Source organism: Penicillium cataractarum, assembly GCF_028827025.1.
Source record: "Penicillium cataractarum strain IBT 29864 chromosome Unknown utg000008l, whole genome shotgun sequence".
NCBI lineage: Eukaryota > Fungi > Ascomycota > Eurotiomycetes > Eurotiales > Aspergillaceae > Penicillium > Penicillium cataractarum.
The window spans coordinates 706,011-732,030 of NW_026622744.1; the positions used below are offsets into that span (position 1 = coordinate 706,011).

Below are 26,020 nucleotides of genomic sequence, written 5' to 3' on the forward strand. Positions count from 1 at the left end.
GCTCTTGCTTGGCTCTATATTTCTAAACGACCGCTCATATTGTTCTTTTTTTAAACTAGATTTTAGAGCCAACATGTAACGCGGCCCCATGGAGGATTTTCTCTCATGAAATTGCCTTTTTGACATCGCTGATTTGACAAACAAGTTCATGGAGGCTCCGGAATTGCGATTATTAAACCTGCTGGTGTTGGTGTTTCATGTTGCTGACCCGCATCCACCTTCGGACATCCAGTGAGACTATATCCAGTGATTTTATGTCCGAATGGCTTCAAGAATTATCAAGTCAAGAATACCTACAACTTGGGGGCTCAATCTCTGTCTGGATGTATAAAAACCGCTTTATTTGCCCCTAAAGGTCAAGATTGTCAATCATACTTCATTTACTACAACCATCATTCTACACACTGTTTTATAGAACAGACTGAAAACCCACCATCATGCATCCTAACTGGAAGTACTGTGCGCTTCTGGCTATTTTCCTGGCCAATCCCTTGGAAACCTCTGCCAGAGCAAGTATGTAGATCCGACTCTAATCCATAGAGTAACATAACTAACTTCTTTCTAGTTGACAGGCGTGATCTTGCTGCTCTGCTTCCAAGAATCGAGATTCCTGGAATTACCATTCCAAAGCCAATTATCCCGAAGCCGGTCGTACCAGAGGTTCCAGGAAACGTTCCTGGACGAATTCCTCCCATTAAACCTGATCCTGTTCCTGTTCCAAAGTCGGAGCCGAAGCCAGGCAATCAGCCTTGCAAGCGAGCTGATGGTTGCGAACCCAAAGGTCCCCTTGATGCTCCAGACTTTGTTGTTACCCATGTCGTACAGAAGTTCGGAGATGATGGTCTGACTGTGAACGGCTTCATCCCATGGGAGACCAAAGCTACTGAGATGACCAAAACTACTGAGGACACCGAGAAGTTCAATGCAAACCTGCGATCTGTCACCCAACGTCTGTATGATGAGCTTCCGGTAAAGACCAAGGCAGGCGGAAACAACATCGTGGCCTCAATCTGGGTGCCTCAAAAGGGCATTTACTTCTCTTCCATTCCCCGTGAACAGGCCGCTACCAAGATACTTTCTGACAAGGCAAATGCACCATCTTGGGATTGGCAGGCTGGATCTGGACGTAACACCCAGAGAGATCTGCATGCTGAAGATGGTGCTATTTACAATTTCGAGGTTCTTAATCCCGCCGCCTTTGAGGATCCGGCTAAGGCCAGGGCCTGGGTATTCCCTACTGAATCGAGAATTGCCGTATACGGAAAGCCAAACCAGAATATGAATGAGGGATTCCTTTACCCATGCAAAAATGCGGTTAAGGGCGATGGCTATGTCCGCGACCCCACCTGCGATACTGTTGTGACTCGCATGAACCTCACCCCTGTTTCGAGCCCAGCCAACAATGTCAAATAGACTTACGGAGGGATTCTAGAAGATGGAAGAGTATCCTTGGTGTTTTGTATATTTTTGTTGAAGACTGGACAGGAAGGACTTTTCGAAGGGAGTTGCCGATTATTCATGTGGTGTCTGGTTGATGATAAACCGGAATTGTCCTATTCTCGGTGACTTGTCTTCCTAGGATGTTCCAATACTGCGTCGCCTGTTTGTCTGTTAGATGTTGACGTTTTGACTATTTGAGATATTTTTTTGTCTTTTGAATGCATAGTTGAATGGCAAGTTCTGTAGCTTTTGTGTACTTCTTCCATACTTCATCTAACAGGATGCCCGTTGTTCCATCCTTGTATCTGAGCGCGGTTATTTAAATCATGTCACCCAACCTGAGTGGGAAATATCTATTTGTATAATGATATGAAATTTAGCTCACATATCAAAAAGATGCCGTGCCCTCGTCAGCATCTAGTATCACCGTTTCTCACTCTGAGCTTTCAAGGCCTTCTTCAAAAGATCAGGATACCACCGTTCCGCAACATCCTGATGACTCGTGATACGTGCAATAAGAGTGCCCTCGCCAATGCTCCCGTTAAACATCTCGTTAAATGTAGCCTCAGCATCCGATCGTACCTTCTCATCTTTCACCAAGTTTTTGACATGTTGCGGAATCTCGATGTTGATTTTCTCAACACCCAAGTCAAGACTCACGCCTTGAAAAACAGCAAATGAGAAGCGTGGGCCAAGTGACTGGCCTTTCACATCTAGATAATTTTCTCGACGCAAATTCACTCGGTGCGTTGTCGCAGTACATACTCCACCGGTTATGGCTTCGAGGGAGCGGCCAATGTTGATGACAAGAGTTCCAGGGATAGGATGAACTGGAAGCCATGTTCCGGCTTTATTTTGCACCTCCAGTCCTGTATGGGGGGTAGCTTGTTGGAGAAACGTGAGGAAGCATGAGTCCTTGTGTGGGCCGACACCTTGGGTTTCTTCACCGGGGTGAGAGTCGATGGGCTCCGGGTACTTGATCAGTTTGAACTTGTTCTGCAGAGGAACATCGAAGAAGTCGTCAAAAGCATTTGCGGGTAGGTCAAGTGCCTCGGCAACGAGAGATCTAAACGTGGTTGAGAATACTTCGATAGCTTCAAGATATCTCTCAATAACTGGGCGGAAGTTGGGCAGGAGACTCGGATCTGGCCACTTCAAGGGTTTAGATATCTCACAGTAGTACGGCTAACGGGCTAGTTTGCTTACCTGGTTTGGTCCCCGAATGTTGCGATACAGGGGCTCTTTAGGGCCGGGAGCAGGTAGCTCCGTCGCAAACTGTTCCTATTAGTTCCACTGCCACTGATCGTGACCGGAGACAAATGAGAATGCACGTACATCAAATTGCTCCCGGTAGTCGTTCTTCAGAGCTGTAATTTCCTGGCCGAGTCGGGAATAACCGAGGAAATGTTTGCTGTTGACCATTTCAATCTCCAGTTTCTTATCCAATGGTAGGTTGAAGAGAGCAGAAGACTGCTCCGATAATTCTTGATATAATTCATCCGGCACACCAGTGTTCTTGAGGTAGAAGAAGCCCACATTGACAATGGCATCCCTTAGCGCTTCCAAAAATGTGGACCGCGTGGTTTGCGAGGTTGTTCGCGCATAATCCAAGATGGGGATTTTGGTGAAAGGGAGTTGAGAGGCTACCTTGTCTCCATCATCTCCGGGCCGTGTCATCTGCCAAATAGTCAGCACAATTCCCAGCTACTGTGTTCTGGTAATCGGAGCCTGGTACCAATTTCTGGACAAAGTGGTTCCTGCGCGTGAGAAGCAAGCTGACATTCTGCGAAAATTCATAGTTGTGCCCACCCCGTGGGAGGATCGCAGCATCAATATTCGGTGCTGATTTGAAATACGATACCAGAGCGTCGAATATAGTCTTCCCTTGCAAGGGGTCTTCATCGTCCCACAGGATTTCGTTTCCCGCCGCTAAATACTGGACTGGTACCTGGATACCAGGGAAGACGGTATCAAGCAGGTACTGGTACAGCTCTGGTGTTTGATACTCCCTGATTTCAGACTTGATGCCTGATATACTTAGTACAGTTCTTATCTTTAGAGTGGAGAAGCTTACCGGGTTCGAAAACCGCCGCAACGATATCCTCGGACAATGCATCGGGATTCAGCCACTCTGGTCTACCCATAAACCGTTTGATGTTCTCCGGGTTGCTTTCCACGATGAATCTCGGGTTCTCTGGCTCTGGGTCTGTCTCGCCGAGTATTCCCAGCGGCTTCAAGGTCGGCAAACACCCCATAGCACTTACTCCCAGGATAGGCAATCGACCATGCGCTTCGTAGGTGATAGACAGGGCCAGGGCTCCGCCAAGCGAATGGCCCACTAAGATAATCCCATCATGGCCTGTATCACTTCGTGTCTTGTAGACGGAGTTGATGAAGTCGATAAACACCGAGATCGAGTCTCGTAGGGGTGTCAAGCTAGTCGGTGCGGGGGTTCCCCGGTAGCCAGGGCGGGAGATGTTAAGAACATTATTCCCAAGCTTGTTGAACTCATCAACTACTCTATACACTTATCAGGTCTTCATTCGATGTTCAATGTGATCAGTAGTAGTGGTGGTAGAGGCAGACGTACGAGACCACCGGGTTATCGAAGAATGCGGATGTTGCTCCCCCGCCGTGAATCAGGACGATCAGTGGCAGTCCCTTTGCGTTTGAACCCCGCCTGAAAAGGCCAAAGAAGCTAAGTCCATTCTGCTCGAACGTGATTTTCTCGTCTCCCATATTGCTTTGTTGTTGTTGTGAGACTCGATGTGATCGCTGAGGGGGAATGAGGAGTCGCAGATTGCGGAGAGGGGTAGTATTTGGTCCGTCATCTTCGGTCATTCCGCCGAGCTTGATGGTGCCATCCACGAGCCTCGGATCACGATATCGGTGGATCATATAGTCTAATTTGAGGTTTGGGTCAATTGAAGCTTCCGTCAATTTAGAAGCCATTGATTTCTAATTCTGGTTTGACTTAATCCTAACTGCCAGGAGGATTGTATGTGCTAATTAGACCGCGTGGTTTGGATTAAAAGAAACGCAATGGCAAGGCCTGACAGTTGTTTTTATTGCAGTATAATCCCCTGCAAGGTGTGAAGTTACGAGAGTTCAATGAAACATATCTAAGTCTTCGGAATTGAGAATACAAGGCATGTATTCTTTTGTCTCTCTTCCGACCGAATGTGCGTAGGTTGTCCACTCGGTGGAACACCCTTCTAAAAGATGAAACCAAGTATATCTAGTGTGACCGGAACAGAAAAACACAACTCTCACAAGGTATAGCGCGCTTATATCGACTGCGTCGGCTCATATCAAGCTTCTCGATGACTTGCTCGCCGTGATTAAACATCAACCTCTCTAGCCCGCACGTTGACTGGCGGATTTAGCAGCTTGCTCGGGTTGTCATCCCTCGAACCGCCATCATCATCAACAGAGTCATCCACCGCAACCCTCCCAATAACACCGCGAGCCGTGTCTCTTTTCTCCAAATAAGCAATTACCCCGATGAGCGGTAGGGTCAAAGCCCCCGTTATCAGACTGGCGATATATCCCTTATGGAAATCCGGCGCATCAGTCGCGGGATAGAATATCAATGGCCACCATGTCACAAATGCAAAGTCGAACGAGTTCATGAATCCAGTTGAAATAGCACGAAGCTGGAAATCATGGCTTGTCACGTCGGCTAGCCACGAATACCAGACTGCCTGGGGTGCGAAAGTGGTTCCTAGCAGATAGAATGCTACAAAGTAGCCAGCATCCGTGGGCGGATTTGATACCAGAATGGCGGATCCGATGACGAAGGTCAGGCCGATGGCGATGGACACTTCCCAGCGTGATTTGAGCTTGTCGGATATGATTGCGTACAGGACGGTGCCGACGATGGCGGTTGCGTAGATGCCTGTGGGATAGTTGTTCTGCTGGATAGTTGAGTAGCCTTGTCCGGCCATCCAATAGGCCATGACATTGTTCTGTAGCATTTGAACAGAGAGAGAATAGACTGTACAGATATTAGTGGTGGGGTCCATATCTAAGTGGAGGTCAGAGACGTACGCATGAAAATGAATGGCAATAGCCAGAACTGCCAGCTCAAAAGCACACGTCTGAATACAGTCATATCCCACGACTCCTTGCGTGGAGAACCTAGCCGAGTAACAGCATGCTCCTTTTGCTCATCATTGAGGTACCAAGCAGCACGGTGTGCTGGCAGATCAGGGATGAAAACCCAGCCTTAAATTGTTGCGAGTCAGCTTTTCGTCTCTTCATGAGCAACTGATGAACCTACCGAACAGTGCCACTGGGACAGTGATTACCGAGACGATAATGAAAATCCATTTCCAAGCGGGCAAACCACCCTTGCCTGCCAGCGCCTGCAGCAGTCCTGCCTGGATCCAGCCACCAGCCATGCTACCAATGTGCCCAAACACACAGAACACCGCTGCCCGAATACCGAGCTCGGACTTTTTATACCATGAGCCTAGAATAAACTGGGCCCCGACACTGTTCACTTGGTCAGTACATTCGTTTTCGCACGGGGATTCAAGATCAAGTAAGGCGGGGATATTACTATGCAATAGCCGAGAACCCTCCCTCGATCGCATTCAATAGAATGACCTGCCACGCGCGAGTCATCTTGTACGTGATGAGGGTCAACACACTCCATGTCACATTGGCAGTAACGAAGACATATTTAGGTCGCACGATAGTCAAAAGACTAGTTCCCGGCATCTGGCACACTGCATAAACGACCAAGTACGCGGTACTCATATAGTTGTATTCTTTCCCTTGGAAATTGAGAGCCTCTTTCATGCCACTGATATAGGCCGAGGAATAACTGGCGCGAGTCACACCGAAAAGGAACCAGATCAAGGAAAAATAGGGAAGAAGAGTCACATCGAGTTTCGCCAACAGCTCACGATCCTTGGGTTCTGGTCCCCAAAGCCAGATCGCAATCCTGGTGCGAAGGGAGGCCATCTTGTGTTGTCGCTTTCCTCTTCAGAAGTAATCGATTCCTGACAATCACTGTGGGGAGGGAAGCTGCTTTATGGACGGTTTGGAAGCTCTCGTAGGGCGTGAGCTCGGACTCAAAATGTTGACTCGACGTCGGAGAGAATGATTATACCAGTATAGGCCTTCAATACGCCATTCGCGCTAGACCGCCAAGTCGTATACTGGCCGTTTGACCCAATCAACAGTGCGACCGTGAGGTACTCGTCGATACACACCTTCCAAGGAGAGCCAGCGCTGAAGATGGCGAGAGGTCACTCGTAAATGATGAGATCGACAGATAAGAGGCGATCACTTACTAATTATGGCGTGACGGTAAAGCAGACTGATCACAACGAACACAGCAAATGTTTTTTTTCCCAGCTGTGAGATGGTTTGCAATATCCGGTAGAGGTTTCTTGTATACCTGTCAGTGTTTAAAGGAGTAAATAATCTTTCACACAAGAGGTAGACGAGAAAACTTTTCAAACTAGGCTGCCCACAAGGAGCTGTTCCCAGATGTTTGTATATGCTTCAGTCCGCCCCACCAGCAAGTCCCTCGCGGGGTAAGTGCAAAGTACAAGGATAACTGGTCAGCGGTGAGTGATAAGGACCGAGGTACTTGTACCTCGTGGTTGAATGATACCCTCCCACTATTCCAGTCTCACATTACACCGACAAACAGAACTACCCGAATAAATCCCACCTGACCTACATACGGTGGAAGTCAGGATCAACCAGTTTGACCCACGGAAGATATTGTTTCAAGCTAATAAGATTGTACATGCATAATCTAGTCTATATACACAGTGGAAGTCTATTGCCAAAGCTTTTTGTCTATCAACCTTCACAGCTTGGCTCTGCCTCCCTCGATCTGTGACCAACTCTGGTCATTCAGTTTCTCGTACTTGGTCCCATTCAACCAGTACAAAGTATCTCCGCCCCAGTCCTTACGGGGATCCCATCCCTTCTTCACGAGATCGCCCTTTGCTTGTTTGAACGTCACACCAGTGGCAACTCTGTTGAAATGTTAGATACTGTATAGATTCGGAGGTGGTAAAAATGACTCACTTCTCGGTGATCCGAACTAGACGAGGAAGTGCGTAAGATGGGACGCCCCTCTTCTTCAGCTCTTTATACAAGTTCGAGATGAATTCGATCTCAAAGGCGGGAGAGTGCTCTTCCAATGTGATTCCAGCAGCACCGGCTTGACCATCGTACCTGAGAAAACACGTTAGCGATGTGCATCCTTTTGCGTATACTTCGCGTACTTACCCAGCAAGCTTGACACCATATACCACAGCATCATGAATGCCCTCGATACGGCAGATATGATCCCGAATTTCACCAGCGCTCACGTTCTCGCCCTTCCAACGGAAGGTATCGCCAACGCGGTCTTGGAACTTAATCCAGCCAGAGTGATCCTGGACAACCAGATCGCCCGTGCGCTGGAAGATATCTCCCTTCTGGAAGACATCACGCAACAACTTGCCCTCGGTAGCCTCCTCGTTGCGCAGATACTCAGTCAACAACCCACGATCCCGCACACGACCAATCGCCTCACCCTCCTCGCCCAGCCGAGCACGAACGCAGAATCCAGTCACCGGGTCACGGAAAGGCATCTCCGTTTCAGTATCATACTTGACGATAAAAGTGTCGTCCTCGAGGAAGCGACGAATCGGACCTGAGAAGCCGACCTTACCGGCTCCCCAAGCCCCAACACCGTGGTTATCAAATTTGGCAATTCCCTCCGTGGAACGGTAGAACTCGCGCACTTCGGGAACACCGAATCGCTCTCGGAACTTCTCCCAGATCTCGCCACGGAGGCCGTTACCCGATGCTGCGATGCAGTTGTGGTTGCGGTCGAAAGGTGATGGGGGTGTGGAGAGTAGGTACCGGCATAGTTCGCCAATGTACAAAATCCGGGTCGCCTTTGAATCATGGACATCCTTCCAGAACTGAGAGGCGGAGAACTTGCGTCTCAGGCAGAGCGTACCGGCGTTACCCACTGAGTAACACAAGCCGGTGAAGAAGGCTGTGCCGTGGAAAAGTGGTAGAGATGAATATGTGCGAAGGGGGTAGTACTTAGACGGGTTCTTAGCATCCGTCGTAAGAGGAGTGGATGTGACTAGGGCCAGCATGTTCCGGACAGCGCAGGCTTTGGGCTTTCCAGTCGTTCCGGAGGTGTAGATCAGGGCTGTCAGATCCTTAGGTGTGCGCTTAGCGGGTGACAATCCTGATGGAGAGTATTGTTGCAGGTCTGATGCTGTGATGAGTTCGACTGGTTCGGTCGAGACGCCCTTGAAAGACGTTAGGTTGAAAGCGAGGTGTGGTAAATCAGCGCAAACGAATTGAGAAAGATCGGGCGTTGAGATGATGAACTTTGAGCCGGAGACATTGAGGCAGTGAATAAATGTATCATCTAGAGACTCGTTAGTGATCAATCGTAGCACCGCAATCGTTATGCAGGCGTAATAAAAGACTTACCCCGCAAATTGGTGTTGATCATGGCGGCCACGGCACCCAACTTGGCCAGCGCATAAAGGATAATCACCATCTCGGGAGAGTTGGTGGTAAAGACACCCACGAAATCACCAGCCTTGATGTCTCGAGCGTGAAGCAGAGCAGCCAATCGATCGACCCCTATACAGAAAATGATTAGTTTCCAAAACTCAGCTGTAATAAGACAGGAGAAACTAACCATCCTTGATTTGGCTATATGACCAAGTCTTGTGTTCAAACCAGAGCGCATCATCCGCGCCATGTCCCTCCACATCGACGACTCGCTCAAGGAGCTTGTAGATAGTAGTCGACTCGCCGAGACTGCCGATGCGCTCGGCCAGACGCTTGCCAAAGGCGCGGTCATTGGAAAGAGCGGTCAGATCCGTTGAGATCGCAAGCTTCGCATTGAGGTATGCGCCGGCGCCAACTGCCAGCGCCGAAGCCATGGCCACGGCGGGCATGCTAGCTTCTGAGAGAATATCCATGGTGTGCAGCTAGCAGCAGCCTGGGTTCTGTCGCAAGTCGTCGGTGATACTTGAGGTGGTATCAAGCTGGAACTTCAATGGCGTTAATATTCACGGATCTCAATCCTTCTGTGACAGAGCTTCGCAGATTCAAATCAATGCAAAAACTGGGGGATCGCGAGGTCGGTGCGGTTATAAGAGAATATACCCCACGGTCCATCGATGAGCTCAAGACGGAAGCTGGCCAGGCTCGATCTGCCGTACCTTACACAGTCCGGCCATACGGCACCAAAAACACATAGATACCGCCAATGTCATAGTTAAGAGGGCCGAGGTGGAGGGGCGATACGGCAAATCCCCGTATTTTCAACGGAGTTGCCCCATCGCGCAGCTAAAATGATTTCGTTCCCCGCGACTCGTGACCGGGCCGTTTACCCCGGTTTTGGGGGGAGTGTGACCGGTATGTGGGCAATTCCAGGAAATCAAGATGAAATAACCCCAATTTGAGTATAAAAGCATACTTATTACTATCTTAACTTTCCATTCGCATTTATTCAATTTCGCCCTTCTCTAAATGCTTAACATCGGCCTTTGTCCGATCAAGATGATCAACATGAGCTCCGACTATCTTGAAATGACGGTAATTACAGTCTGTAAAATACGACCTATTCACCAATCATCAACTCCATTTCACAGCCGAGGGAGCTGGCGTAACCAAGCGTGACGGTATCGTACGGGCAACCCGGCGAGCACCCCGGCACTTCCACTCGGTTGGCAACAACCGACTCGGCTTAACTGTGGAGCTTGTCCAACATACTGTACTCCCAGAGTCGAGTCCACTGGAATTAACCAAGGTCGGCTCGGTTCGTAGTCTAGAAAGGCGCTCGGCCATAACTATTGCTTTCTCATCACAAGTCTGATGAGCCGCGGCTCATTTTCTCCCCGCGTTTCGGCCACCGCGACTGATAAAAAAGTCCAGCTCCGGCCGTGGGGCGCCGTAGCTCTCTTTCACTTTTCTTTGTTATATTCTTCCCCTACCTTTGCAGATTTGTCGGTTCATTCCAGCTTCAAATCTTCATAACATAGCAGCCATGTCTTCTCCGCAGCAACGGTTATCTTCTATCTCTAAGCAGCTGTCCCCCGAGAGCGTGTCGGCGGCCAAGGCTAAGATTCTCGCAAAGAACCCCGACGATGTGGTACGTCGTTGCTCGGTGCTGCTACTACTGGCGCGATCAGTCAATTAACACCACTTACCCCAGGTCATCACATATCTCGCCCGTACGCCGCTCACCAAGGCGCGCAAGGGTGGCTTCAAGGACACCACTGTCGATAACCTCCTGATCTCCCTCCTCACCGTAGGTGGTCCCGATCCATTTTCAATGCCCACTCCACCACCAACCTCATCTAACCCTATCCTAGGCTGTCCGCGAAAACTCCAATATCGACCCCAACCTCGTCGAGGATGTCTGCGTCGGCAACTGTCTCGCCCAGGGCTCCGCCTACATCGCCCGCTCCGCCGTCCTGGCCGCCGGTTTCCCAGTGTCCACCGCCGCCTCCGTATCCAACCGCTTCTGCTCCTCCGGCCTCCTCGCCATCCAAAACATCGCCAACCAGATCATCGCCGGCTCCATCGATGTCGGTATTGCCGTAGGCGCCGAGAGCATGAGCACCAACGCCGACGGCGGTGCCCCCAAGATGGCCGAGGGTATCAACGAGCACCCCATCGCTTCGCAGAATTACATGCCTATGGGTCACACTTCCGAGAACGTCGCCTCGCAGTTCGGTATCACCCGCGAGCAGCATGATAAGTTCGCTGCTGGCAGTTACCAGAAGGCTGAGCGGGCGCAGAAGGCTGGTTGGTTCGAGGATGAGATCGTGCCTATCAAGACGCAGATCAAGGATCCCAAGACGGGTGAGGTTAAGGATATCGTCGTGGATCGGGATGATGGTATTCGCTACGGCACTACTGCCGAGTCTCTCGGCAAGATCCGCGCTGCTTTCCCCCAGTGGCAGCCCAGTGCTACCACCGGTGGCAACGCTAGTCAGATTACCGACGGTGCTGCGGCGCTCGTTCTGATGAAGCGTTCGCAGGCGCAGAAGCTGGGTCAGCCTATCGTTGGCAAGTTCTGTGGTGCTACCGTTGCCGGTCTGGAGCCTCGGATTATGGGTATTGGCCCTTCCTTGGCTATTCCTAAGATTCTGGGCAAGTTTGGTCTGAGCAAGGATGAGATTGATATCTTTGAGATTAACGAGGCTTTTGCTTCTATGGTGCGTTTACCGTCGAAATTGTATTGGATATTCTCAGTGGACTAACATTGGGTTTCTAGGGTGTTTACTGTGTCGGCAAGCTGGGTCTGGATGAGAGCAAGGTGAACCCTCGTGGTGGTGCTATGTAAGTGAACCCAGACATACCTTGTCAGTTGTCATTCTGTACTAACCAGGTAACAGTGCTTTCGGCCACCCCTTGGGTGCTACTGGCGCCCGCCAGGTTGTCACTGCCCTGGCTGAGCTGCGTCGCCAGGATAAGCGGGTCGCTGTTACCTCGATGTGTGTTGGAACTGTATGTGAAGTCCTCTTATTTTTTCTTCCTTGACTGTGATCTCCGATGCTAATATTGTTCTTTTTCGTACTAGGGTATGGGTATGGCCGGTATCTTTGTTTCCGAGCACTAAAGCATGGGAAATTTTGTGATAAATCCCTTCTTTTGTAATTATGTATATATCCTACAGATAAATTGCGATGCATGATACACTTTCAGTGGATGAGTCCGTTCGTGAGAGATTGAGTTTTTGATTGGTTAAGGTTGACAGGTTATACACTCGCATGATTGGTTGGCGCTCCAAGATACATATATCAATAACTGTACTAGCATAATAGGGTATGACTTCATTAGCACCGGAAATAGCAGGTCCCTTTTTCAAGTCATCCTGAACCATCAATTCGCATTGCGGGTCTACGGTATCTGGAATAAATAGAACATGGAGGAATAAGAAGCGAATCTTGGCGAAGACTCGACTTTGCCACAGTGTGAGTGCCTGAGGTATGAGGCAGAGATGCTGGACGTCCACACACCCAAAAGGGGACTAGCGGGATCCGCCCGACGAAAATCACGGCCGATCGACACTTTTCAAACTCGATTTTTGTGACAGCAGACAAGAGATTTCGACGGGTCAATCGGTATGTTGTGCCTAATCATATTGCAGAGGAGACAGATTCCTTACTCCATGACAAATCGCAATTATTCAGGACCTCAAAATACATGGGTCTGTCCAGTCGTAGCCCTGTGCGCACTACTGCGATGTGTTCCTGCAGAATCGGACTTGGTAAAGCCGAGGTTCCCGTCCGGACTGGCCGGAGTAACGCAGGCCAGTCGGCGACATCTAAAATCTCGAACCCTCACCCACAAAAGGGTTCATCCAAGAAGTAAGGGACTGGCAGGGGCTGACCCAGACTTGACCATCAGAAGGACTCGAAATTCCGAGCTGGTTACACTCCTTCAATGCTCCACGGGTGCAAACTTTATTCCAATCAAAATCCCAAAAAAACCCGCAATGACATGGACATGCAGGCCAGCGAAAGGTCATATCCGGGGGATTGCGACAGGCACGAAAGACTACTACAAGCCTCTTCGTCCAACCGTCCATCGGTTCTGCCAGGGCAGTCCACTTCCAAGCAGGTTTGGGTGATTATTGGATGCCCGAGTATTTTTGGAACATCATTCACCAATCGGCTGCCAGTCGGTGCAGACAAGCAAACGTGTCGCGCTCCACAATAGATCCACTCGGTTTCTCCGGTGGCGCAGTCTAGACTTTGATGCTCTCATTGTTCCTTGCGCTTTGGGGGGAATTTGGGGCCTTTGGGGCCTTCGGGGGGACCTGGCTTTTTATTCTTCGTACATATTATTCCTCTATCCTTTCTCCTTCTCTCCTATCTCTCTCTCTTCAACGATTTTTCTTCTTCTGTTTCCTTGATACATTCTTTTCAAGATCTTTTGATCTGTGATCTATATTCTATATTTCACGTCACTCGCTGCCTTTTTTTTTTTTTTTACTTTCGCTTAGCCCTCCATATACTCGAATATACTCGACTCGCATACGACACATTCGTTCAATCGCACATCCAAGATGTTCTCCAAGCAGGCTATCGCCCTCGCGCTGTCCATTGCGGCCGCTGAGGCCGCCCACCAGGGTTTCAACTACGGTGCCACCAAGGTTGATGGCAGCTACAACTACGAGGCCGACTTCAAGACCGAGTTCCAGACGGCCAAGAAGCTCGCCAACACCTCCGGCGGCTTCACCAGTGCCCGTCTGTACACCATGATCCAGGGTGGTACCACCAACGACCCCATCCAGGCCATTCCCGCCGCCATCGCCGAGGACACTTCCCTCCTGCTCGGTCTCTGGACCTCCGGCGGCAACGTCGACAACGAGATTGCCGCTCTCAAGTCCGCTATCAGCACCTACGGCGAATCCTTCACCAAGCTGGTCGTCGGTATCTCCGTCGGTAGCGAGGATCTCTACCGTAACTCGGTCACTGGCTCCGAGAACGACGCCGGTGTTGGTATCAACCCCGACCTGCTGGTCACCTACATCAAGGAGGTCAAGTCTGCCATCTCCGGCACCACCCTGAGCGGCGCTTCCATCGGTCACGTTGACACTTGGGATGCCTGGACCAACAGCTCCAACTCTGCTGTGATCGACGAGATCGACTGGCTTGGCTTCGACGGCTACCCTTACTACCAGACCACCATGGCCAACGGCATCGACGAGGGCAAGTCTCTCTTCGACGACGCCGTCGCCAAGACCAAGGCCGTCGCCAACGGCAAGGAGGTCTGGATCACCGAGACCGGCTGGCCCGTCAGCGGTCCCGATGAGGGTGACGCCGTTGCCTCCGTCGCCAACGCCAAGCAGTACTGGGACCAGGTTGGCTGCCCTCTCTTCGGCGAGACCAACACCTGGTGGTACATGCTCGCCGATGCTGGCTCCAGCCCCAGCTTCGGTGTCACTGGTAGCACCTCCAGCGTCAACCCCCTGTTCAACCTGTCTTGCAACTCCACCTCCACCTCCTCCAGCTCGGCCTCCGCCTCGTCCTCTACTGGCTCCAAGTCTGGCTCTGCCTCTTCTTCTTCCGTCAGTGGCTTCGCTACCTCCTCCAAGGCTGGCTTTGGCGTTGGCCGCAGCAGTGCTCACCCCTCCCAGACCTCCACCCCTCTGATCTCCGCCACCCAGACCGCCAGCTCTAGCTCTGGTACCTCCACCTCTTCCTCCTCCAACTCCGGTAGCTCCTCTTCCGGCTCTTCTTCCTCGGGCTCCTCTAGCTCCGATTCCGGCTCCGGCTCTAGCTCCTCCAGCTCTGCCTCCGCCACCTCCTCCACCAGCTTCAACTCTGCTGCCCGCTCCTCCGGCTCGGCTTTCACTGCCCTCGCCGCTGCTCTGATCCTCGCCATTGCTGTTTAAGCGCAACCTTCTCTCGTGGATCTATCAGGCGTGACTGGCTAGGCGAATCTGGATAGCACCGATACCCGGAGCATCGTTATTTATACTGTGAATATTCCTTTCTCACTCTCGTTTATTATATGTATATTTTGTTATAGAAATAAACATGTCTCCGGCTTTATTTGGTCTTTCTACATCTGTTCTTCCACGCTGTATAATCTCCCAGATTCGAAGAATGTGCTCTGCCATAGAAAATATTACCAGACCAATGATCTACTATTTCTGTCCAACCCCTAACCCCCTGCAGCATATTACTTTATTATAGCGTCCTATAACTCTGGATAACAGTAATAGTATTTCTTCAGGACTCTCAAATCCACAACAAACCTATATTTATCTCACCCCTTTTCATGCACACAGTACTACGGTGCTACCAAGACATTAATTAAACAACAACCCACCCAAAGTTAGACCCACCAGAGCGCATTGACAACCCGTCAGCTGGAGCCCAATCGGAATCCTGCAGTCTAGACCTTCTCGTGTTTATTCTTACCACGCGAGACATTTTTCTTTGCCGTTATCAAGGGAAGAAGTAACTCCATTGTTGGTGGATCGTGCCCCCTTATTCTTCCGAACTCAATGTCTTGCTCGTGTGGCCCCTTCAGGAGGCATGGACTACAGTGTAACCCGAATTTGAAGGGTTTACAAGACCGGGTAGGTTGGTGGTGGCTTTTAGGAGGGAAGGTTAATCGTACGGTAGGGATACTAATATGCTTTGCATTATCAATGTTAGAATTGATGGCTAGGCTGGGTATCTGGGTAGGTGCGTGCAAATTGTATATAAACCGAGAAAAAATGTGTGTGTGTGTGTGTGTGTGTGTGTGTGTGTGCAATGTCCCATCTCCTCCTATCTCCATGAAGCCTTTCGCCATAACCGTCCAGATCGACAAATTAAATCCATCAACCAGCGCAAAGAGACTAAACAGAAAGGCAGCAAAGTGGTGGGCAAAATTAAAGAGACCGATAAGACCAAAGAAAAGACTAGCATGCCACCCAATCAGGTAAACCATCAACACTCGTCAGACACTGGATAACTATTGGTTGCCTTTCCATACTTACGGGTTATAGCTCAACGGGACCCAAAAGTTTACTGATAGATTCTGGTCCCGCTAAGGTGCTAGAGCTCATCGGGACCCAAAATATTTTAGGTCTTAATAAGTTATAATATTTACTTTCATATATTTAGGGGATTGATAAAATGACCCCCCCCTGCCTTAAAATGCCTGAAAATTGAGGCACCAAGGCATCAAGGCAAAGTTTTTGTCTTGTTTGCTTCCGGAATAATATTCTTCCACACTCTTACTCTCACCGCCCTCACCGCTTTCCACCACTCGCTCACCATCTTCCTCACCGCCCTCACCGCCCACCCCCAAGATCCACCACCACTACTAAGTCCTCCGCAACCACCACCAATCTTTCTTTCTTCGTGTAGGCGTGGTGGGTGTAGTAGCCCTTCGCGAGAGGATTCGGAAGATGCGGAGGATTCGGAGGTTCTAGCAGAGGATTCTGCAGAGGATAAAGAATCCACTATCACCCGGGCAACCAGGAGATCTGCCAGATCTACCAGGCCTACGCAGCAAGGCAACCAGGACTGGTTGTATTACTAAGGAAGGTGATTAGATTTGTAGGAATTCAATGTAGATTTCTCTGTCAAAACGTGCATTTAACGGTAGATTACATGGTGGATTTACTATGTAAACCAGAAAGGTAGACTGCAGAGACCAAAGTGGCAGGGTGATGGTGGGTCATGGGCAGAAAAGGTGGCAGAAAGAGTGGCAGAATTTAGGCGGAGAGAGGGTGGTGGCAGAACTTTTGGCAGAAAAAAGTTGGTAGCCTTGATGCCTTGGTGCCTCAATTTTTAGGCATTTTAAGGCAGGGGGGTCATTATATCCAAGGGGGGGGTCATTTTATCAATCCCCTATATTTATTTCATAACTATATAGGGTATAACTAAAGTTAAATCTAAAAAATTCCCAAAAGAAACCCCCGTTTATTGAAGAATATTATGTATATGATTTAGGGACTTGGGTCCCGTTGAGCTGTGTGCTCCCGTACTTACTCACAGTGACTAGCGGGTACCGCATAACCAGAAGCCTTCTCATCAGTTAATTTGACTATCTTAAATATCTTTATATCTAATGGGCCAGGAGATAGAGAGAGAGAGAGAGTGTGTGTGTGTGTGCTTAATAAGATTAATATCTCTCTGTATACTCCACTACTGCCAAGTAACCGGCTAAGTAGTAGATCTAGTAGCTAAATTACACAAAATGTGCCTGGAAACGGTTACTTAGTTCGTAACTCAAGCTTCAATATTGAAAGATCTATTAAAGTACTCTCTAGGGCTATCGAAAATACTATTAATTTAGGTTATCGAGGACTACCACCTAGCCCTACAACACTAAATTATTTTCGCAGGATAATACGAATCTCCGTATGGTGAGTAAGAAGATCGTGAAACGGCGTGGTCGGTTAACTAAGTACCTACCCTAAGAAGAGGCCTTATAACTAGCTACGCAACTAGATTTGCCAGTGGAACAAGATGGGGTAGAATGGAATACGTAGTGTTAAATTACCTAGTTAGGCAATTTCACGACCTACTAGGGCCCTGTCTATGTAGGTGTTGTGGGTGTGGGGAAATTAGCTAGAAGATCAATCGATGTGAGAGTTGTTCGTAATAATTAGAAGAATCAATAAAATTTAGTGGAGATAATCGATTTTGAAACACTCTTATGGGGGAGGGTGGCCAGGAATTGCGTTATACTACCGCATAGCTATACGTCAGCTTATTGAACGCCCCACCCCTTCCAAGCCTAACTTTTCAAAGGTTTTAGTGGAAAGCTTGGCTTAAGTTGAGGTCTGAATGAACTTTTCGGGGATGCCTAAATTTTCATTCCTCTGGAAAGACGAAATATATGCTTCAGCCAAAATTCCGCACTGGTTGCATGCTTGGAAGCGTGAAGTATACAATTATGGGCCGAGCGTTATCTCGATCGCTGCCGCCCCGCCCCAGTTAGCGCCAACATGCCCTCGGTATCTCCCGGCACTATGTACCAAGTACATACGTATGCAGGCGCGGCTTCGACCTGGTGGACGGTGTACGGTCATGGCTTGCTGCTCATTTTCTCCCGCCCTCTGCTAACGCTGGCATTATGTCTCCATACGGAGTACCCACTCCCTTGCCTCCTGTTGGTAGATGAACCTTGTTGGATAAAAAAAGAAGGAACAACAACAATAGTGTGAGCTCCATTGTATGGACTATCGCCTAATGTGCAATAACTCAATAATCGCCTGGCCGTGCCCACGGGAGATTTATATGTATGCCCCTAGTATCAAGATTCTAATACCCAGTTGTCGAATCTTTCTCCCTTCCTTCAAACCACCTTCGTGCTGCGCACGAAAGTATCCATTCTTTTTGGGAAATCTATACCCGCCACTCCTTTGCACATTTGTGTTCGAACACGACGTTGTCTAAACTCGAAAAGAATCTTTCATTTTCTACAGCCCTTTCGTATCGTGACCATCACAATGGGCTCTGTTCTCAAGTTCTCCGCCCTCAGTCTCTTGCTAGCCTCTGCGAGTGCTGCCCCTATCCAAGTGGTTCCGTCAACCCTGATCAAGAAGTCTTCCTCGGGCGACTCTAAGCGCGGTGCTGCCTATAATGATGCATCTCTTGTCTCCGCCCTGAGTGACAGTTCTAGCACCATCTCATGGTCCTATAACTGGGGCTCCTCTATTGACGGCGAAATTCCAGACGGAGTCGAGTTTGTGCCGATGCTTTGGGGCACTGACTGGATTGATGGATGGACAACCGCTGTCAAGAAGGCCCTGAATAATGGGAGTACCCATATTCTGGGTTTCAACGAACCCGATATGTCCTCCCAAGCCGATATGAGCACCTCGGATGCCGCGACATACTATAAGGAGTATATCACTCCTTACGCCGATGATGCGACCCTGGTTAGCCCGGCTGTTAGCTCATCTACCACTTCCGGCGAAGGCTTGGACTGGCTCAAGTCTTTCTTGAGCGACTGCGACGACTGCACTATCTCTGTGATCGCCGTTCACTGGTATGGCAATAGTGTTTCCGATCTTAAGAGCTTTGTTAACGATGCTGTCGATGTTGCTTCGGACTACGGTATCTCTGAAGTTTGGCTCACTGAGTTCGGCCTCGACTCTGACGAGAGTGGTATTTCTGATCTGTCTACTACCGCAACTTTCCTGGAGGAAGCTGCCGAATGGCTTGACGATAAGGACGAAGTTACCCGATATGCCTTTTTCTATTGCGCCAACGACTATATGCTCACAGATGGCGAGGCAAACAGCGTTGGCAAAGCGTATACTTCGTCTTCCTCCAGCTCTTCCTCCAGCTCTTCCTCCAGCTCTTCCTCCAGCTCTTCCTCCAGCTCTTCCTCCAGCTCTAGCTCTTCATCCTCCGAGACCACTTCATCGTCCGAGTCCGAGTCCTCCACTTCGGCTTCCGTGTCTCTTTCTACTTCCTCTGAGACGTCTTCGTCTTCGGATTCTTCGTCATCTTCATCCGTTTCGGCCTCTAGTTCCACTTCCTCTGAGACTTCTTCGTCATCCGAATCCGAGGCTTCTACTTCTGCTTCTGTCTCTGTTTCCACCTCTTCTAAGGCGTCCTCTTCATCCGAGTCCGAGTCCTCCGCCTCGGCTTCTGCTTCTGCTTCTGCTTCCACTTCCTCTCAGACGTCCTCGTCATCCGAGTCCGAGTCCTCCGCCTCGGTTTCTGCTTCTGCTTCTGTTTCCTCTGAGACTTCTTCGACGTCCGAATCCGAGACTTCTGCTTCTGCTTCCGTCTCTATTTCCACTTCCTCCGAGACGTCGTCGTCTTCGGATTCTTCGTCGTCTTCATCTGTTTCGGCCTCCGTCGATCTTTCCATTGATACTTCCTCTGGGTCATCTGAAGAGTCTTCTTCTTCATCGGATTCGGAAGCATGCGGCGCAGCCCAGACCACTAGCCTACAGAGTCCTTCGCAGCCCACCTCGGTGCCGACATCCGTAGCAAGCACCATCTCACAGCCCACCAAGCCCTGCGAACCAACTTCTGAACCGACATCCAAGCCCACCAAGCCGTTTGAGCCCACGAAGCCATTTGAGCCCACTAAGCCGTTTGAGCCCACGAAGCCGTTTGAGCCAACAAAGCCTTCCGAGCCCACGAAGCCTTCCGAGCCCACCTCTGTTCCAACTTCGGTGCCCAGCAGCCCGGAATCAGAGCCCACCTCGGTCTCTACCCCTTAAATATATTCCTATTCCCCTACATATCTTCCCAATCACCCTACTACTTCTTCTCCCTACTGTCTTTATATTCGTTTCCTCTTTCAAGCTTTATAATATCCTTTATATAGCAAGGAATACGCTCGATCTACTGTTAGATCCTTTCCTGTCGTAGTTATTGCTAAGCTGCCGGCCATACAGTAAACGCTTCCTGTAGAGTCTTCAATGCTCCCTTACGTTATAGGCTATCAAAATCCGGGCATCTCATTAGCCAAATCGGAAATTATTGGCTATGGGCTGTAAGTAGCCTACTCCTTCTAGCCTAATTAGGAACTCTACAGTTGAAAGTTAATGAACACGCGCCACTTGTCAACATGTACCCGTTCACGTCCACCATACACGAGCTATCAAGTAGGAACAGCTTTCAGCCGAACGCCTTCTTGAGTCGTCTCCAACCAACCCTCCATATTCCTCGAAGTGTCCTCCATCCCTTTCAAGGTCTGGTCCTGTCTGAAAGGCGTAGACGCATCAATTGATAAATCCGAAAAAAGCAACGCCAAAGGCGAGGATTTCCAAATATACTGATTCCTCGTATGCAAAATCGTAACAACCAAGAAAACAAGACTAAGAACAACCAACGCCCCTGGTGAAATCAGCCATGGCCATTACACGTGCACATACGATGTGACTGTCCAGGCAGTACCGTTGACGGTGGCCTGGCAGACCTGAGATCGGGCATTGATCGTGAGAGAAGAGGCAAGTGATTCAAAGACCTAGTTGATGTCCGTGTAATTCCCGTTGACGCTGTACAGGGCCCCGATAGTATCAGAGGACCCGTTGGGTCGGTAACTAGCGAATAGCGAGCCTTGTACTGTCAAAAATGTGCTCAGAGAGTTTGCCATCGCTAACCGACTTAGCCAATTTACATTCTATGTGCATTTGTGGCTGTGCTCATGTGGGTTTTCGTCACGAGTTCCGTTATAATAGCACTTTTCCGGAGTTAATGAAAGTCTTCCGTGGCTCTCGTGCCTGAAAGTGTGGCATTGGATGATATATCTGTGGAGATGACGTTCGCTGAGAAGACATCTTCCCTCACGAATGCTTCGTAGCCATCAACGCAGAAGAGGGAACATTCGGTCCCGCTAGGTTCTGGTGGGATTCCGGAGCCCGCTGAGCTTATAGCGGTGAACTTGAGAATAACAGCTGCACTGTTCGTGTCCAATTTGAGGAAGTCGAGACCCGTGGTTGAGTTCATTATGTACGGCATGGAATACGCCATGTTAAGTTCGAGCCCGTTTTGAAGACTGTAGTGATAATTCGTCATCGTGCTGGATCCCGTTGTGGAGAATGTATTCTGGGAACTCGTCTGACGTCAAATGTAATCCAGCCTATCAATATAAAAGGTCAGATATTCCTTGAGGAATGCAAATGTAGTTCCATTGGGTTCCCGAGTTTGCGCATGATGTTTTCTAATCCAGTATGCCTGGGCATATATCGCGACCTAGGCCATCTTGGTTGGGATTGGTAGGACTATGTAGAAGTTGAGCTCGCGATCATATAATTCTCTTCGTATGGATGAAGTTGGCTTTACCTACAAATGTACTATATTGTACCCAAGACACGTCTCTATATGCAAGTTAAAACAACTTCCGTATGTTATGACTGTACCCGTACTAGGCCTCCATTGCGATATCAACTCCCTCGACGTTGAGGATTAGGTCTCACATTAATCACAATAGTAATTTCCGTGTAATGCCACTCAGCTCTAGTAAACTTCCCATCACTATAGTGCATTGTAAGATACTGTGCATAGCCACAGTCATCACGCCTTCAGGGCTTTTAGCCGGGGGTTTATCGCCGTGGCTCTATTACCCGACCGATAAGACCTGGAGTAAAGTGGGTCAGTCACGATAAGAAATCTTGTGTTGAAAGAGAATGTGTACATCAAGGGAGAGATACATCAGCATGAACTTGGATGAAAAAAAACCATAGTCCCTACTTAAACAGGATTGTCAAAGTTCAAGACGCCACTCTATGGAAAGATGCAGGTACTGGGACTGGGATACGCAGCGCAAATCCGTGAGGGGAAGCGGACGATCCAACCCTAAAGCGGCCAAGCCAATCACGTGGACCCGTCGTCATCAAGTGACACCATCTGCAGGACCAGCCTCATTTCCTCAACTCCAACCTTGGCCTTTGGAGATTATCCCTGTGAAACTGAGACTTCGGGACCTTTGATCTAGTATCTAGGTCCTTTCAAGCCAGCACATACTCAACTCACCCAAAGGCTACGACTATTGCAACCATGAAGTTCTTATCAGCCACTGCCCTGCTTCTCGCCTCTCCGCTCGTTGCAGCGGCCTCCTTACCAACTCTCTTCGACCCCTCGCAGGCCCCGATCCGTGCGGGGGACAATGAGCGCAAGAACCCAGTTAAGGGCGACAACCCTCTAGAATTCTGCGAATCTCCCTCCTCTCATCTCCTCACCATCGATTCCGTCGATCTGTCGCCCAACCCCCCTCAACCGTGAGTCAAAGCAGAAATTGGGCGTTTAAATGTCCCTGAAGTCTTCTTGTACTGACACTCTACTTCTACAATAGTGGCGAGATCCTCACCATTACCGCATCGGGTACTTTCCACGAGACCATCACCGAGGGTGCTATCGTGAATGTGGAAGTCAAATGGGGCGTTATCACCCTGGTGAAGCAGACTATGGACTTGTGTGAGCAGATCGAAAATGTCGATCTAAAGTGCCCCCTGGAGAAGGGCAAGATGGTCTTGACGAAGCAAGTCCAGCTGCCCAAGCAGATCCCTCCAGTAAGTTCCATACGATCAGGCGGTGAGCACCTATCATCCTGACGATACTTACTCTCTTTCTTATAGGGTCGCTACTCGGTGCTCGCTGATGTTTACACCGAGGATGACAGGAAGGTCACCTGCCTCAAGGCCGATAACATTGAGTTCAAGATCAAGTTCTAATCGCTCTTCGCACCTGGGAAACCATCTCCCCTACTTGCATCCACACTCCGGGTGGCCTCGTCTGTCCATTCCACGTTGCACTTTCCCATCCTTTGCTTGATTGAGCCCCATCTATGCTAGTAACGCTTTTGCCTACGTCTTATCACGACCTTAGTACATGTTTGATCCTTGCCTCTTTACTCAAGTTTCCTGCCTTTTACAAGCCATGCAGTCCGTTGAGATATCACCATGCTTCTGCCATTCCTGCTCGAATTTGCATCTCACTGCTTGATTACCTCAGACTTGAATTAAGTCAGGCGCTCTAGTTGTGGTCCTGATTATACACATGGAATATTATTGTTTTATGAATTGAATCGTCCTTGTTTCGGATTCCACCATAGACATTATGCTCGGACTTGCACAGCCTGTAAAATTTTGGGCCGGAACCCGAGACACTGGCATCGATGCCGTAAGATCCATTGTATGAAATGCTGGACACCAGAAGATACATTGACCATATAATGTATGCGCGCCCAATTACACTAGGACTGGAGTTAACGCTTCAATTCTAGCTTAGGTTCAATACGCCACGCTCGTATTCCCACTGAGGGTAGGCCAGGGTCTAGTAGGCCCCTACACATTTGCAAAGACCAACGTCTGCCCTTGGCCAGCCGTGCGGAATTGACCAAGTAGTACTTTGTTTCCGGCATAATACATCACCGACTTGATAGTTGTATTTGTAATCACGAAGAATCTCTCAAGATGGATATGTGATTGTTAATCAATGACCATGTTCCACCTCGACATGTAACTATATAAGCGCCGATTCTGGCTATTTTGTAGGGTTGTCCGTAAACAGCCGGCTATATCAACTCGTATTGACCCGACACGGACCCTCCAATTGCCTTCTTCTCTCCTGAATTTTAAACATTTCTATTATCCATCATGGCGCCAACTATTGTTCTCGTGACTGGCGCCAACCGTGGTTTGGGCCTTGGGCTTGTAAAAGGCTTTATCGCAAAGCCGGACTACGTGGGTTCCTCATTCTCAATTACCACTTCACTCAATCCGAGCTAGAGGCTGACCTGAAGTACCACTCATAGATTGTCGTCGCTGCGGTGCGTGATCCCGCCCACGAAACCTCCCAAGAACTCGCCAAACTACCCACAGGCAAAGGTAGCCGTGTTATCGTGGTCAAATATGATGCTAGCATCGAGGAGTCTGCTTTTGAAGCCGTCAAAGAGGCTGCCGAGCAGGGTATAGATCACCTCGATTATGTCGTTGCCAATGCCGGTATCGCCAGGAGTTATCCCTTCGTCAAGGATGTCAAGCGGGCTGATATCCTCGAGCACATCGAGGTAAACGTGTTGAGTGTTGTGTCGCTCTACCAGGCCACGCGCAATCTGCTCCAGAAGTCAACAGTTAAGCCCGTTTTTGCCATCATGGGATCTGGAGCCGGGGCTTTGGGGTAAGATTAATCATAAGATCGATGACATCGAGACTAAATCTCTTCTTAGCCGCCAGCCACCCGTTCCTAGTGCCTCATATGGCGCTTCCAAGTCAATTCTGCCCTGGTATGGAGTTCGGATTAACGCCGAAGACGAGTGGCTTAACACTTTCGTCTTGGATCCTGGCTGGGTTCAGACAGAGATGGGGAATTCTGCCGCCAATGACTGGGGGATTGAATCGGCACCGGATACCATTGAGAAGTCCACTAATGGGATGGTGCGCGTGATCACCGAAGGAACCAAACAGCAGTATGGTGGCAGGGTCGTTCTATATACTGGCGAGATTCAGGAATGGTAGACTACAGGTAAGATTATATCCTGAGATTAAGATAGACGAGTATCTCCGATCGTTCATACAAAGCCGGCTTCCGGTTGCTGCGCAATGGTAGATATTCTTGCATATTAGAAAAGGCCGATCTGATAATTCTAACTGGGAAGAAGAAAAGAAACCAGAATTTCCGAGGTCCTAGAGCCCTCTCTGGCCGGTAGTATGGAGAAATATGCATATTTCGGGTACGTTGGGTATCTTCCCTCTAAAGCTGCTTATCGCCTTCCTATGTATAACACTCAGCTGTAGTTACAAGCTGACTGACAGACCCCGAAATGGTCGAAATGAAACCGGAATATCTTAGCAAGAAACAGACGATATGAAAACACGATGTAACCAGACACCTTGTGAGCCAAGTCAGGACGGAAAGGGCCCCCGTGGCTGGTTCACTCGCCAAATAGTCGTCGCACACGCTTCAAGACACTGTCCTTCTCGGGATCATATAGGTGGTCTTTGCTAGGGATTTCGAGGACAGCAGGGAAGGGGTCGGCGAAAGTGTCGACACTATGACGGATGCGCTCGGCGATCTGTTGGGATTGAAGTTAGAGGGATGCTATCAGAATAGATTTCCGCAAGATATTCAGGGGAAACGAACGTGTTGGTTGATCAGGAGAACGGCAATGTCCTTTCGCTCCTGTGTGAAGTTCTGGAAAGCTTGCTCAATCTGCGATGTCTCGGTCTTGGCATCGACGACTAGGAAGTTACGCTGCGCATCTGCGCCTTCGGTGACATGCTGTCAATGCAACACTTCTTGTTAGATCGATATGTTTCGTACGTGTCGGGGGTATGATTTAGCCTGATGCTGTAGGCCTCGTGTGGGGTACGTACACCAATGCCAGCGAGGAGAAGACCGGTAACGGAGCTAGGTTAAGGCTCAAGTTAGCTTCGGGGAATACGGATTAAGGCAAGAAGCGTGTAAAGGAGCTGGCTCACTCTTCATCGCCAATGACAGCGAGTAGTTGTCGGTCCTACAGTCGCAGGAGTTAGGATCACTATCGGAGGGGGAGACAGTTCAATACACCAGGTGTCAAGTACCTTGTATGTCGCGGCGGACGCCATGATGACACGATAAGTGAGGAATTAGACCGCAAGACTTCGACAAGAATA

The 26,020-nt window shown here is 49.4% G+C and overlaps 11 protein-coding genes across 11 annotated transcripts; 6 read left to right on the forward strand and 5 right to left on the reverse strand.

The window, feature by feature from the left end:
- Positions 1-437: 437 nt before the first annotated feature.
- N7496_009376 (uncharacterized protein) lies at positions 438-1,413 on the forward strand (the record flags this gene model as incomplete). The annotated part of the gene is made up of 2 exons (XM_056702290.1): positions 438-513; positions 566-1,413. The coding sequence occupies 2 exons, from the start codon at positions 438-440 to the stop codon at positions 1,411-1,413; spliced, it is 924 nt and encodes a 307-aa protein (XP_056551290.1).
- Positions 1,414-1,863: 450 nt separating this feature from the next.
- Positions 1,864-4,392, reverse strand: N7496_009377 (uncharacterized protein; the record flags this gene model as incomplete). The annotated part of the gene is made up of 6 exons (XM_056702291.1): positions 1,864-2,592; positions 2,647-2,715; positions 2,776-3,117; positions 3,176-3,468; positions 3,515-3,960; positions 4,031-4,392. The coding sequence occupies 6 exons, from the start codon at positions 4,390-4,392 to the stop codon at positions 1,864-1,866; spliced, it is 2,241 nt and encodes a 746-aa protein (XP_056551291.1).
- A 389-nt stretch (positions 4,393-4,781) lies between these two features.
- On the reverse strand, positions 4,782-6,411 carry N7496_009378 (pantothenate transporter; the record flags this gene model as incomplete). The annotated part of the gene is made up of 4 exons (XM_056702292.1): positions 4,782-5,437; positions 5,491-5,667; positions 5,723-5,937; positions 6,005-6,411. 4 exons carry the CDS (start codon positions 6,409-6,411, stop codon positions 4,782-4,784), a joined length of 1,455 nt encoding a protein of 484 aa, XP_056551292.1.
- Positions 6,412-7,270: 859 nt separating this feature from the next.
- N7496_009379 (putative bifunctional fatty acid transporter/acyl-CoA synthetase (FAT1)) lies at positions 7,271-9,410 on the reverse strand (the record flags this gene model as incomplete). The annotated part of the gene is made up of 5 exons (XM_056702293.1): positions 7,271-7,442; positions 7,495-7,644; positions 7,699-8,845; positions 8,911-9,066; positions 9,125-9,410. 5 exons carry the CDS (start codon positions 9,408-9,410, stop codon positions 7,271-7,273), a joined length of 1,911 nt encoding a protein of 636 aa, XP_056551293.1.
- Positions 9,411-10,480: 1,070 nt separating this feature from the next.
- N7496_009380 (putative peroxisomal 3-ketoacyl-coA thiolase (Kat1)) lies at positions 10,481-12,061 on the forward strand (the record flags this gene model as incomplete). Its single annotated transcript, XM_056702294.1, has 6 exons — positions 10,481-10,585; positions 10,649-10,744; positions 10,809-11,657; positions 11,717-11,781; positions 11,838-11,949; positions 12,023-12,061. The coding sequence occupies 6 exons, from the start codon at positions 10,481-10,483 to the stop codon at positions 12,059-12,061; spliced, it is 1,266 nt and encodes a 421-aa protein (XP_056551294.1).
- Positions 12,062-13,513: 1,452 nt separating this feature from the next.
- bgt2 (GPI-anchored beta-1,3-endoglucanase EglC) lies at positions 13,514-14,845 on the forward strand (the record flags this gene model as incomplete). The annotated part of the gene is made up of 1 exon (XM_056702295.1): positions 13,514-14,845. The coding sequence occupies one exon, from the start codon at positions 13,514-13,516 to the stop codon at positions 14,843-14,845; it is 1,332 nt and encodes a 443-aa protein (XP_056551295.1).
- Positions 14,846-18,409: 3,564 nt separating this feature from the next.
- On the forward strand, positions 18,410-20,143 carry N7496_009382 (glycoside hydrolase family protein; the record flags this gene model as incomplete). The annotated part of the gene is made up of 1 exon (XM_056702296.1): positions 18,410-20,143. One exon carries the CDS (start codon positions 18,410-18,412, stop codon positions 20,141-20,143), a length of 1,734 nt encoding a protein of 577 aa, XP_056551296.1.
- Positions 20,144-21,119: 976 nt separating this feature from the next.
- Positions 21,120-21,443, reverse strand: N7496_009383 (uncharacterized protein; the record flags this gene model as incomplete). The annotated part of the gene is made up of 1 exon (XM_056702297.1): positions 21,120-21,443. One exon carries the CDS (start codon positions 21,441-21,443, stop codon positions 21,120-21,122), a length of 324 nt encoding a protein of 107 aa, XP_056551297.1.
- Positions 21,444-22,424: 981 nt separating this feature from the next.
- N7496_009384 (ML domain-containing protein) lies at positions 22,425-23,098 on the forward strand (the record flags this gene model as incomplete). The annotated part of the gene is made up of 3 exons (XM_056702298.1): positions 22,425-22,645; positions 22,720-22,936; positions 23,003-23,098. 3 exons carry the CDS (start codon positions 22,425-22,427, stop codon positions 23,096-23,098), a joined length of 534 nt encoding a protein of 177 aa, XP_056551298.1.
- A 924-nt stretch (positions 23,099-24,022) lies between these two features.
- On the forward strand, positions 24,023-24,883 carry N7496_009385 (uncharacterized protein; the record flags this gene model as incomplete). The annotated part of the gene is made up of 3 exons (XM_056702299.1): positions 24,023-24,109; positions 24,181-24,545; positions 24,595-24,883. The coding sequence occupies 3 exons, from the start codon at positions 24,023-24,025 to the stop codon at positions 24,881-24,883; spliced, it is 741 nt and encodes a 246-aa protein (XP_056551299.1).
- A 416-nt stretch (positions 24,884-25,299) lies between these two features.
- N7496_009386 (H(+)-transporting V1 sector ATPase subunit F) lies at positions 25,300-25,972 on the reverse strand (the record flags this gene model as incomplete). Its single annotated transcript, XM_056702300.1, has 5 exons — positions 25,300-25,440; positions 25,509-25,646; positions 25,742-25,775; positions 25,847-25,881; positions 25,949-25,972. 5 exons carry the CDS (start codon positions 25,970-25,972, stop codon positions 25,300-25,302), a joined length of 372 nt encoding a protein of 123 aa, XP_056551300.1.
- Positions 25,973-26,020: the final 48 nt, after the last annotated feature.